The sequence below is a fragment of the Gymnoscopelus braueri genome, assembly GCF_963280865.1.
Source record: "Gymnoscopelus braueri genome assembly, chromosome: 5".
Taxonomy (NCBI): domain Eukaryota; kingdom Metazoa; phylum Chordata; class Actinopteri; order Myctophiformes; family Myctophidae; genus Gymnoscopelus; species Gymnoscopelus braueri.
Window position 1 is genome coordinate 14,516,439 of NC_137606.1, and position 12,308 is coordinate 14,528,746.

At 42.1% G+C, this 12,308-nt stretch overlaps 1 protein-coding gene across 2 annotated transcripts in view; it reads right to left on the reverse strand.

Annotated features, from left to right (window-relative positions):
- Positions 1 to 12,308, reverse strand: part of caln1 (calneuron 1) — a gene marked incomplete at both ends in the record, with an annotated part of 79,034 nt that overhangs the window by 38,973 nt on the left and 27,753 nt on the right. For both annotated transcript variants that reach the window (XM_080429358.1, XM_080429357.1), the window contains one exon: positions 10,305 to 10,448. In XM_080429358.1, the coding sequence (XP_080285484.1) occupies positions 10,305 to 10,448 (144 nt within the window). The remainder of the gene's footprint in view (positions 1 to 10,304; positions 10,449 to 12,308) is intronic.

The window sequence follows — 12,308 nt, forward strand, 5'->3', positions numbered from 1 at the left end:
GTCATTCGCACTCAGTTTTCAGCAACGTTTTCAACAAACTCATGTTTAGCTGCTTTCACCGCACTTCTGAGGATGTAGTGAGCTATGTTCTTCTCCTCCTCACTCCTGGAGGCATGAGCCATAGTCTCGCATAACCAAATGATATGTCTGGTGACATCTAAATTCAGTGAATTGCTAAGCACTTCTTAATCACTGACAAAACGGTATCTGCATATCCATCTATACCACAAAAAACCTGCCAATCCATACTGCCAAAACATCTATGTAAAATGGTATCTGACTTGTCAGACCAGCAGTGAAACGTTTAAACGTGTCAGACCAGCAGTTTAAACGACTGTCGCTGCTGCTTAAGCTTCTGTCGATAAGCAGGGCACATTTTAGGTAACACCTTTCTCAGAAACGGTCACCAATTACGACAAAAGCAGCCTCTGGAGGTTTATTTTCCGTGACACATTTTCCTGTGTTCCTCTTGGTTTCCCAAATTAGTGCTTCCACTTAAGGTGGAATGTACACAGAAAATAAAACAGTGGCTGTGAATTCCCACAGCAGCCAAAATGGCCTGCAAGGCAGCTCAAAGAGTTACAGGTCGGGTGAACAGTGGGGAGGGAGGGGATGTCCAGACGTTTGATCACTACAGTTATTATTGTTCAGAAAACACACATCCCCACCTTTACTCTTTCCAGACAGTACTTTGTGCCTGTCTGCCCAAAACAACACGCACACTCCCAGGTGGCCAAGGCAGAACCTCTGCCCCAAATTTGTCAAATCGACCTAATGGTGGTGCTGTAACAGGGCGTTTCATGTTTTTTGCCCATAACTCTTGAACCGTAAGGCCATACAATCACACTCCTGATACAACTTCCTATATAGGTCACGGCCATTTCCGCCTTACATCTTGTCCGTACATATTTTGTCCAAAACTCATGCAAATCGGTACACATTATGTATGTGGTCACGTGATCAAGATGTATCTGTCAGCTTTTTCAGATTCCATTCAGATTGTGGGAGGGGCCCGTTTTGCAAAAAAACATTTACAAATCATGAACGCAGCGTTGATTTGCCATGAAACTATGAGAGACAGTGTGAGATAGAGGGACAGAGCCAAAAGAAAAGTGAGAGATGGAGACAGAGAAAAGAGAAGGGGTTAAATACAGCAGAGAGGGAGAGAGAACCAATGTAAGGCATTGGCTCTGTCGAGGCAGTAGACCGAGGAGCTGTCCACCCAAATGGTGCTGAAACCATACCACGGGTAGGTGCAGAGACCGTACAATTGAGGAGTTGTCCACCCAGTGGTGCTGAAATCATACAATGAGGAGCTGGTCACCCAGAGTGGTGCTGAAATCATAAGACCACAGAGCTTTCCACCAATAGTGGTGCTGAAATCATACAACTGAGGAGCTATCAACCCCAAGTGGGACTGAAACCCTACTATTGAGGAGCTGTCCTCCCAGCCTGGTTCTGAATCCATACCAGCCCTGTTTCTCTTCTCCTCTGCTTAAACAAAAACTCAATTCTATTTTTCTCATTATCCCAGCCAGGAGGCCGGAAGGGATTACGTTTTCACTTCTGTGAGTCTGTCTGTCTGTCTGTCTGTAAACAGCTAATCTCAGGCACTGTTGGACCGATCAGCGTGAAAGGCCAAGGAAGAACCTCGACCCCAAAGTTTTCAAATCGGCCTCATGGGGGCGCTATAACAGCCCGCTTGACGTTTCGGCCTATAACTGTTGAACCGTAGGTCGCACATTCAAAATCTTTTTTTTACCTCGATTCCTTGGATCATGACGCAACTTCTCATAGACCCCAACCATTTGTGATAACTAGACCTTCCATAATTCTGCGCACAAATTGGTACATATTATCTCTGAAGTCATGTGATCAAGATATATCAGTCAGATTTCTCATATATCATTCCAATTGTCTATGCCTTCCAAAATGTGTGGGCCCTGGGTTGACAACCCAGTCTGGCAGAGACCTGTGGTCAGAGGAGCGCACTATTCTAGTTGGTTTCTGCTTCCCCTCTTGTCCTGGTAGATCAAGCAGGGACATTATCAGTGGAAGACAAGCCATGCAGGACAGCTCAATATGCCTGGACTCAGCTCCTGTCCTGCACCGATAGTGGTGGTGGATGGTGGTGGGCTTTTGCCCATGTATATGCAGGCTAGGGGGCAGACAAGGCAAAGAGACCCCTGGAATTTAGGATTTATGGATGGATGCATGAAAGGAGAAATAAGGGTGGGCAGGGTGAACAGGTTCATGACAGGAAAATAATCTCACGTTTATTGGGATTTATGAATTGCATATTGGTTATGATAGTCTCAGATTGGGTCAGGGACAACAAGGCACTCAACCTGAAAAAAGAAAATGTCTGGTTAATTTAAACAAAGGGTAAGTGATATTTTTTGGTTAAGATTAAAGAACTATATTCTGATAGTAATCATTGCTATAGAGTGTTGGTTCAGTAACAGTGGTCTCCCTGTCTCTCCAGCTCTTTATTAAACGGAGAATACATTTTCAGGTGAAAAACTTTCAGCCAATGAGGAGAGAGTACCCACTTATTAGCTTCATTTTTATAGTGTTCCAATTCCATTTTTGTCTACACATTTCTTTGTGTCATCACTTCCAATTGCACTTGTTTAATCTGTATCCTGACTGAGTTCTCTATCCTGATTGGATACAATTGGTATCCCGACCTGAAAATGCATTTTCTGTTTAATAAAGAGCTGGAGAGACATAGAGACCCTGTTACTGAACAAACACTCTATATCAGAACATAGAGCTATTTAAAAATCATTTTAACCTGCAAAGAAAATCACTTACCCTACCTTTAATGTTGATGTTAAGTGCACTCATCGTGTCATACAGTATATACTTTAATTTATCGTTTTGTCCAACCTATCCAGAAAAAAAGTGAGAAGAAAGTTATCTGACAGTCATCTTACCAGACCCTGGAGGGGGGGGGGGGGAGAGAGCAAGGATCATCAATACAGAAAAACTAAGGGTCTTGCAATGCTGTAATCAAACATGAAACGTGCTACAGTTTTCCACAAAGGGCATTCAGAGCTCAATAACACGCAGATGAAATGCCTTGACAGCAGAGAAGATTCACAGATAACCAATCTGTATATCGTCAGTGTCCGGGACGAACCAGCTAACTCCATTTTCAGCTTTTTTTTTTTTTTTCATAAATCAACGCTATTGAACACCCTTTACGTCTCTGTAAAAAATCTAAACATTTGAACCAATGAAAAGTATTAAAAAGCGCCTCTGACGAAAACTCCCAACTCCATTGGATCCTCAAACTGTCCGTCAAAAACAAACAACTCCCCCCTCTCCTCTACAGCGCTGCCTTTTAACAGCATGAGCAGTAGAGCGCACTGCGCAGTGAACGAGGAGGAGGATCACGTTACAAACTCCCCGTAGTCTGTTAAAACTATGCAGTTATCAAACTTAGCACTGACGCTAATGTTATGAAAACAAGTAATTATATTTCTAAAATCTATGAAGTGTTCAATGAGGAGAGCAATGTGACAAGAAGAAAGGCATTCATAGCATTTCTGTCGCGCTGAAACCTCTCCCTCAGCAGCGAGTGGAGCTATTGTTTGGACAACAACTCCATTTCAGCTTGATTTCTGCTCGTCTGAAACTACTATCTCCACTAGCGCTGGGTAAAGTGTTGATTTACCCGCGATTTGGGTAAAGTGTTGATAATATAATGACACATGCAAGTATCTGACAATATATAAAGTCACTATACCAACTTTGATGAGGCAGTATTGATTTGTTTTAAAAATATAAGGTTTTCTTCATTTCCTGAAAAACGTATATTTTGTTTTCTCGTTTCCTGAACAATGAGCGTTTTGGAGTTAGCGGTTTCAGGCTGAACAGCAGAGATATCATAGAGATCAGCAGGTTTTTTTTTTGTTCACAGGCAGTGAATGTGGGTCCGATCACTATGTACCGTATACGGTAGCCTATATAGGCAGTTTGCAAGGGTGTGAAAATGTGGGCCAACTATAATTTTTTTTTGCCTATTGCTGAATCAATCACATTCAGCAACACCAGTAATGTGCCAATCCACCTGAAGCCGCCTCCTCCCCCGCCTGCCACCACAGCCGGGCCCCAGTCACGACCATGGAAATAGGCAATTTTAAATTCAGCATGTCTAAACGACCACATCTATCTGGCTGTGAATATAAAAAGAAAGAAGTGACTGCTGAAGAAGTCGACTGCTTTGAGTAGACGTCTAGAAGCTGGAAGTAAACCACTTTAGATGCAAGTCAAGTTCACCTGGAATCCGTTCCCCCCCCCCCCAAAGCTTTATTTCGCAGTGAAGTTGGTTTCACGTTGTCCTCCCCATTTCAGTTGCTTCAGGAGAACTACGTTTCTCAAAGTTAAAACTAATAAAAATGTAATTAAATTAAAAACTACCTTCGCAGTAATGAAACAACGTAGACTTAACTGATAGAGAGGATACAGTTAAGACCTTTTGCTGTGATATGAGACTTGTCGTAAACTGAATAAGTTAGCTTCATTCGTGTGTGTGTGTGTGTGTGTGTGTGTGTGTGTGTGTGTGTGTGTGTGTGTGTGTGTGTGTGTGTGTGTGTGTGTGTGTGTGTGTGTGTGTGTGTGTGTGTGTGTGTGTGCGTGTGTGTGTGTGTGTGTGTGTGTGTGTGTTTTACGCAAATTACGCACAACGAATGTGCAGACTTTTTCCTCTGATGTGTTTTACACACATGAGAAAGTGTAAAAGAGGTAAGAGGTAAGTAATTTAGAGGCAGGGAATCATATGTGTCGTTTTGGACCATTTGTACATGATCCTCAAAATGCTGCATATTAGGACTACTGTACATCTTGCACACTTTAATGTTGTTTACACCTTGTTCACACTAGCGTTGCACTAGAATTGAGCAGGCTATGGCGTATTGACATTTGTGTGTATTGTTGCTGGTGTTTTATGTCTATGGCATGTGCCTATTTTGGTTGTTGGTATGTATTGTAAATAGAGGGCCGGCATAATATTTTTCACCTAGAACGGCAGAAGTGCATGCGCCGGGTCCCCTGGGCCCGATCCACACAGCTGCTTGTTTTGGCAGAGATGCAGGCAACACCCTTGATCCCCATTCACCTGGTGACACTCGTTGTCTTTGATGCCTTGTCCTTTTGATCATCGACAAAGGTTCTTCAGTGTAACATTATGCACATGAATATTAGATGAGAGCTTTGCCCACTGCTTTGAGACTGAAGGTTTTTTTGAAAACCACCAGGGAGTAAGAGACCATCTCAAGAGAAGCCTTGTAATTCCTATTCTTTATTTTCCTTTTTGTCTACTCCAGGCCAAAGACGTGGCCGAGACTATGTATTCGCCCCTGTCCGTCCACGTGTCTGTGTGTGTGTGTGTTCGTCTGTCCATCTGTGAGTAGCTAATCTCTGGCACAGTTGGACATGATGAGATGGTACAGTTGGACGGGATTGGGATGAAACTGTGATACTCCCTGGAGGCCAGAGCAGAACCACCCTGATTGGCTAAGTATGAACAAAATGCTTCAAATCGTGAACGCAGCGTCCGATTGCCGTTAAACTTTGCATGCACATTCCCACTAGGCCAAGGCTGAAATGCCAGCCTACATTTTCAAATCGGCCTCATGGTGGCGCTATAACAGGCCGATTCATGATTTTGCCCATAACTGGACTGATCGGTGTGAAACTTTGCATGCATGCACACTCAAGGAAATGCCTTGCATTTTTCACATCAGCCTTTTATAGTGCCACCAGGAGACATAATTTTTTATATGACTCCTACAGATTTTGTTCAAACATCACGCAAATCGGTACACATGATCTCTATAGTCATGTGACGGATCAAGACGGATCTGTCAACTTTTTCATATTTCATCCTGATTGGCTGAGATTGGCAATGCATCTAAAGTTTGCAGCAGGCTTGTTTTGAACAATGCCTCAAATCATGATCCATAGATCCCATGAACGGGCATGCAATCAGAATTGCATGCCCTGAGGCCACAGTGGCCTTAATGCCCTAGCTGACTGTACCACTTTTCCCACTGTTTCTTTCTTGTCAATATGTAAACACCAGTGTCTCTTTCTTTCCAGTGTCTTTTGTTGAGATTCTGAATTCTTAACTCCCCTGAGTCTCCATCTTCAGCCCTGCACCAATGTAACTTTGATTGGTGCAGGGCTGTTTCCAGTCATCTTGATAATCAGGGGATGGAGGGGCTAGCTCGCCCCTGCTTGTTTCTTCAGTCTTTCCACGTAAGTAGTCAGATATGGAGCAGGTGGGACATTGGAGTGGGCAGCGTTTGCATCCTTGGGTGTGTTTTTCATACATTTTTACTTTGACCGGAATTTATGATTTACTGTAAACTTTCCGCCCAGGGAGCATAGATGGAAATGAGCTTTTACCTTGTAATAATTGTATGCTATCCCTGTCCATGTCCAATAAAGAAATGAATAATATAAGAAAACCCAGAGTCTCCTGAGATGACAGTGTTTATAAGACATTGGAAGTATAAAGAAACGTTGGGGCCTCTAAGCATTAAGTATCAGCCTTGAAAATGTCACCCTTTCACCATAAAAATAGCACTTATAAAAGGCTATGGGGGCAGGAAAGTCAGCTGGAATTTTTTTTTTTTTTTTTTTTTTTTTTTATTACAGATTTGACAATGTTTGACAAATGTCAAACCTTTGAATAATGTAGAGTATACTTTAGAGCAAATGCTGTTCTGAGTGAGCGGAGCACCATACAATTATGCCAATCATTATAGTCAGCACTGACCCAAACTGTGTCCTGGCACGCTGCTGCTTATAGAGCAGGGATATACAGTAGCTGTGTTTGCGTTTTCTTGCTCTTGACTGTAGGAAAATAAAGGTCAGTCTTTCAAAGATCAAAATTTTCATTATTATAATTCTTGTTTCAGTGAAGACCAAACTTTACAGGTGAAACTCTAACAGCTCAAGGTCCATTTTTTACTGCAAATATGATCCGCCTGGAGCCCGCAGCTCCAGCTGGGATGTTTGCGGGAATATAATATTGTAGTTACTGTGTACAGTATGGACAGCTGAAAGTGGCAGCTTAATTAAAGCATTTACATGTGTGAATGAACACAATTTCTTTCAATGACCTGGGTTTACATGGATTAATTTATAGCTGAGTCGGGTTAAGGTCATGAGTTTTGTTTCAGTGCATTGAGCAATGTGGAAATGCTGTGTGATTTATTTATGTCTGTGTCACGTGCACACATATTACATTCTTCTCACATATGTGACCTTTCAACATCAGTCAGGTTTAGAGTCACACCAGTCACATGCATTGCAGGAAATGTGAGGTTCTCAGATTTCTACAGATTCCTATTATTTGTTACATAGTTCCTGATATTACATTATTTACATTAATTGACTGTCACTAAACATATTTCCTTTCCTCCTCACAGTAATCCATAATCCTTAATGCTGTATAGTCAGACTGCAGTCTACACAGTGAAAATACTATCAGTTTAGTTTCTCTATGACAGATATAGATATCCATCCTTATTGATTATATCATCCTAGTATTTATAGATCTGCACCGACCGCACCGCAGGGATGCTCATGAGCTTCTATATGGAGACATACGTACAAACAATATGTCACAATATGTCAGCGATGAAGGACTGTAGGCTGCAAACAAATACTACCAGGTAAATCTTTTCTTTTTTTGTATATTAATTTGTATTGATTTTTTCGTAAGACAAGACACAACAGGACAAACAAACACCAGACTATAATGTGTAAGCATGAGTAATTAACCTATCTTAATGAGGTAATGTATAGGCAGACAGTGTACAACAGACCACAATATACAATTGGACACATTAACAATCGAGCTTGTAAAAAGAAAAGATAAAAACAGAGCAGTCACACAGAATCGAGATGAGTCACGACAGGACTCCATATATATTCAAATGTTGCCAGACTGTCCGGTTTGTTGCAACAAAGCCTCTCCAGGTGTATCAAAGATACAAATTCATTAAGCCATCTGGTAAAGCAAGGAGCGGTGGCGGTTTTCCACTCTGTTAAAATAATTCTCTTTGCTACCAGTGTGCCAAGCATAAGAGTCTGCTGGACAGAATACGGCAGATCAAGAGAGGCTTCTGAGCAACCAAACAATGCAGTTAGTGCATCAGGTTCGATGTGAAAACCATATACTTTGCTGTACCATTTTGCTTGGTACACCAGGTAAATCTTAAACAACCATAGATCAGTGGTTCTCAACATGTGGGTCGGGACCCTCAGGGGGGTCCCCACATGATGTTGGGGGGGTCCCACTCCCCAGATGACAGTGAAGTGACAATTTAAGGACTTTTAAAACCTTTGTCTTTTGCTACAAGTTTGCCCACATTTTCTGCTGGCAAGTCCTACCTGCAAGGTGAAGACAATGAAGAAACAAAACCTATTCTAGAGACTAATAATGGCGTGACCTCCTTGTCCATGCTTTCCCTATCCATAAAGTTATGTGTGCAGTTCATGAACAAAGCAACTCACAATGGTGTTTAGTGGCAAAGCCACTGTGTGTGTGTGTGTGTGTGTGTGTGTGTGTGTGTGTGTGTGTGTGTGTGTGTGTGTGTGTGCGTGTGCGTGTGCGTGTGCGACACACTAGTGATGCATTATCCATTTCATATTAATCTAATATTTAATGCATAGAATTGACACCTCACCATTTATAGCAGCGTTCTTTTTCATTCTCATGGGAATGTATTCATTATATTGTTGCGGTCGAGCAGAAACCTCATATCTCCATATTTCAACTTTTGATGGGTTTTTATTCCCCGTAAATTAAGGCCCTACTTCGTCGTACAAGATTGTCGCACAATAGTAGCAGATCTACAAGCTCACAACACATCGCATGTGAGTTTGTAGATCATCTATTTTTGTTATTTTTGAAAAAAAAATTAAGTGAAAGTGGTTATGTCTCTGGGTTTTATAAATATTGAACCCATGAAAACTATTAACAATTTTTTTTTGAGAAAATAATAACTACATTGGATCTCGATTCCACCTGACAGCAACAATATGCTATAAACCTATTAGCTATCTTATGTCCATTAGACTTAACAAGTAGTTTGTTTTAAACCTGACAAATCCCAAACACCAAGTAGGCTTAGGGCATGTGAGTATGTCACATTCTTTAGGATGCTTTCTTTTATCAGTCTATAAGGGTATGTAAATAGGAAACGCACCCTTTAGTGCTTTTAGGCTTAAGTATCCATTTAATATTTGCATGGGGATCATTGTCACTTATATCACACTTGTGTGTGAAGTAAAATAGATGAGTCATACCATAGGGAACAGGTGTGAGTGCTGCATTCAAGCATTTATGAATTATAGATTATGCATATGAGCATTAGTATATTGCATGCATCTGCATAGGGGAGCAAGGGAAATCACATTTACTGTACTGTATGTAGGCCTACCACAGATCTTAATGTATTTTCTTGTTTATGTAAATGCATGTCCCATCATGTGTGTACATGCATACGATGAACACAATGTGGTGTGAGCATTATGCTGTATAGAGCAGGTGAGAGTGTTTATGGAAGGGGGGAGCATAACTTATTACACATTTTATGCCAGTGTGTGTGTGTGTGTGTGTGTGTGTGTGTGTGTGTGTGTGTGTGTGTGTGTGTGTGTGTGTGTGTGTGTGTGTGTGTGTGTGTGTGTGTGTGTGTGTGTGTGTGTGTGTGTGTGTGTGTGTGTGTGTGTGTGTGTGTGTGCATGGATTAAAGTTCTCAGCCGCCACGACTGATTTGCCATTTGGATTCCATAAAAGCCAGCATGTCTTCTACTGTATGTCGGCGTGTTGCCCAGCGAAAACGGGATGTGGCCCACAAAAAACAACCAATCTACAAGCTCTCAATGTGTCTGTGACGCATTGAGAGCTTGTAGATAGGCTGTTTTCGGTTATAATTTTAAGCATTAAGGTCAAACTAGCAATTATGTTCAGAAGCATTTCCCATAAAATCTTAATAGTCTCAGATATTTCACTTTGACTTCTTCACCTGGTTAACAGTATGTAGAACAGCAGGAACAATATTACTGAAACATCATCATTTTACTTATTGTGTTAATTGTTTAGGAATCAGCGCTAGTGTGGGAGGCTCCTTTTCATGTTTCACAAATCGCACATTAGGACTTGGTCATATAAACATTTTCAGTTGTGAGATTTTATTTCGCTTTAATCAATGGTGTGTGCGTGTGTGCGTGTGTGTGTGTGTGCGTGCGTGTGCGCTCATCAATGTGTCCCTGAGACTCACCGTCCATGTCTAGTCTCTGCATGATGATGGCCAGCTCCACTTCACTGGGCATGTACCCCAGAGAGCGCATGGCCATGCCCAGCTCCTGCTTGGAGATGAACCCGTTGCCGTCGCGATCCAACACCCTAAACGCCTCTCGGATCTCTGCCAACAACACAGACAGGAAAACGACTCAGCGACCAGAACCACCCCTTCGACCTCGCTCTCACTCACTCATAGACAGTTTTTGGAAAATAAATCAAAAAATTTTTTTTCAAGATTTTTCAAAAATAGCAGATCTACAAGCTCATAGCGCGGCACTCGGTGCTGCGCTATGATGAGCTTGTATATCTGCTATTTTTGAATAGCCAAAGAAATCTAAAGTGACACAGATGCGTTCCAGGTCTTAATGGGTTTTAATACTCTTCATTGGTTCAATATTTAGCACACTTTTCACTTTCACTTTCAAATGTTATAGAAAATAGCGAAAAAAGTTGAGATACAAGGTTTCTGCCTGACAGCGACATGTGACTACACGCACACGCACACGCACACGCACACGCGCACATCCACAGACACACGCATGCTCACAGACACACACTCAGACACACACTCACACGGACACCTGCTGTATAGAGACAAACACAACATAAAGTCTCTCTCATGCACGCACACACGCACACATATTGACGCACACGCTTACACATGAATGCATGCATACACACTCACTTGTGCTCATTATGCACACACACCCATCGCAACACGTGTACTTAGACACACGCACGTGCACACACTCACTCCTCGTGCACATAGATAGTTTGTCACACACACACACACACACACACACACACACACACACACACACACACACACACACTTTCTCTCTTTCTTTTTTCTCTCTTTCTCTCAAGCTTGTGTGATGCATCCATGTTCATCTGGACCACCATGTGTCTGTAATAGTCTGTCCTCATCTCTCTCTCTCTCTCTCTCTCTCTCTCTCTCTCTCTCTGTGTCTCTCTCTCTCTCTCTCTCTCTCTCTCTCCGTGTCTCTCATTCACTTTGACCACTTTATATTTGCATCCCCTTCAACAGCAATGTTCTTTCAATTCATCTGCCCTTAAACACATTCTCAGCATTTTGTCCTTTCCTCCATATTCTTTCATCATGTCCCTCTCCCTCCCACCCCCTTTTCTTTTTTTCCCCCCAACCCATCATTCCCTCCTTTTCTCCCTTCCTTCTTCCAGCCCTACCTTTCAAACTCCCTCTCTCTCTCTCTCTCTCTCTCTCTCTCTCCCTCTCTCTGAGTGACCCAGCTTCGGGCGGTGCGTTATGTGATTGGTTTCGCACCACTGCCTCAAGTTAACAAGATCAGTTCCACACATCATTTCTTCTTCTTCACCGACTGTCACAGACGCTGTCGCTTCTGCAGCCTTGCTCTCTTTCACACTCTCCCACATCGTCCTATTCCTCCGTCTGTCTCCTCTCTTCATTCCCTTGCCTGTGTTTAAACGTCTTTCTTTCTGCAATTCGAAGGCCTAAATATTATAGGCAGGGTTTGATTAAAACAACAACAAAAAGGTAGCCTGATATTTTCTCAACCTCTTAAGCCTTATATATTTTGTGTATGACAACGAGCAAAAAATAGCCGATGTCCAAGCTCACTGGTGAATTTGTAGATCATTATGTCGAACCCTGCATATGGAACACTTTCAAAGTAAAGAAAATGAGTCTGAAAGAGGTGTAGTGTGGTTTAGACCTGTGGTTCCCAAATGGTGAGCCGAGGTACACTAAAAAGTACTATGTAATAGGGCTTAAGTGGTTCCTTTGGCAATAGTTCCAGGGGTATGCATACATGTGTGCCTTGAGATTTTGACGTTCCTGTTGGTTTGGCTTGGGCACAAAAGGTTTGAAAACAAGAGCATTTTCTCCTGTGCCGTCTTTCTCTCAGGCTTCATACTTGTATCTCAGTATTGCCCACACTTTGGCTTTTAATAAAATTGTACCATAACAGTTTAACAGAGTGAA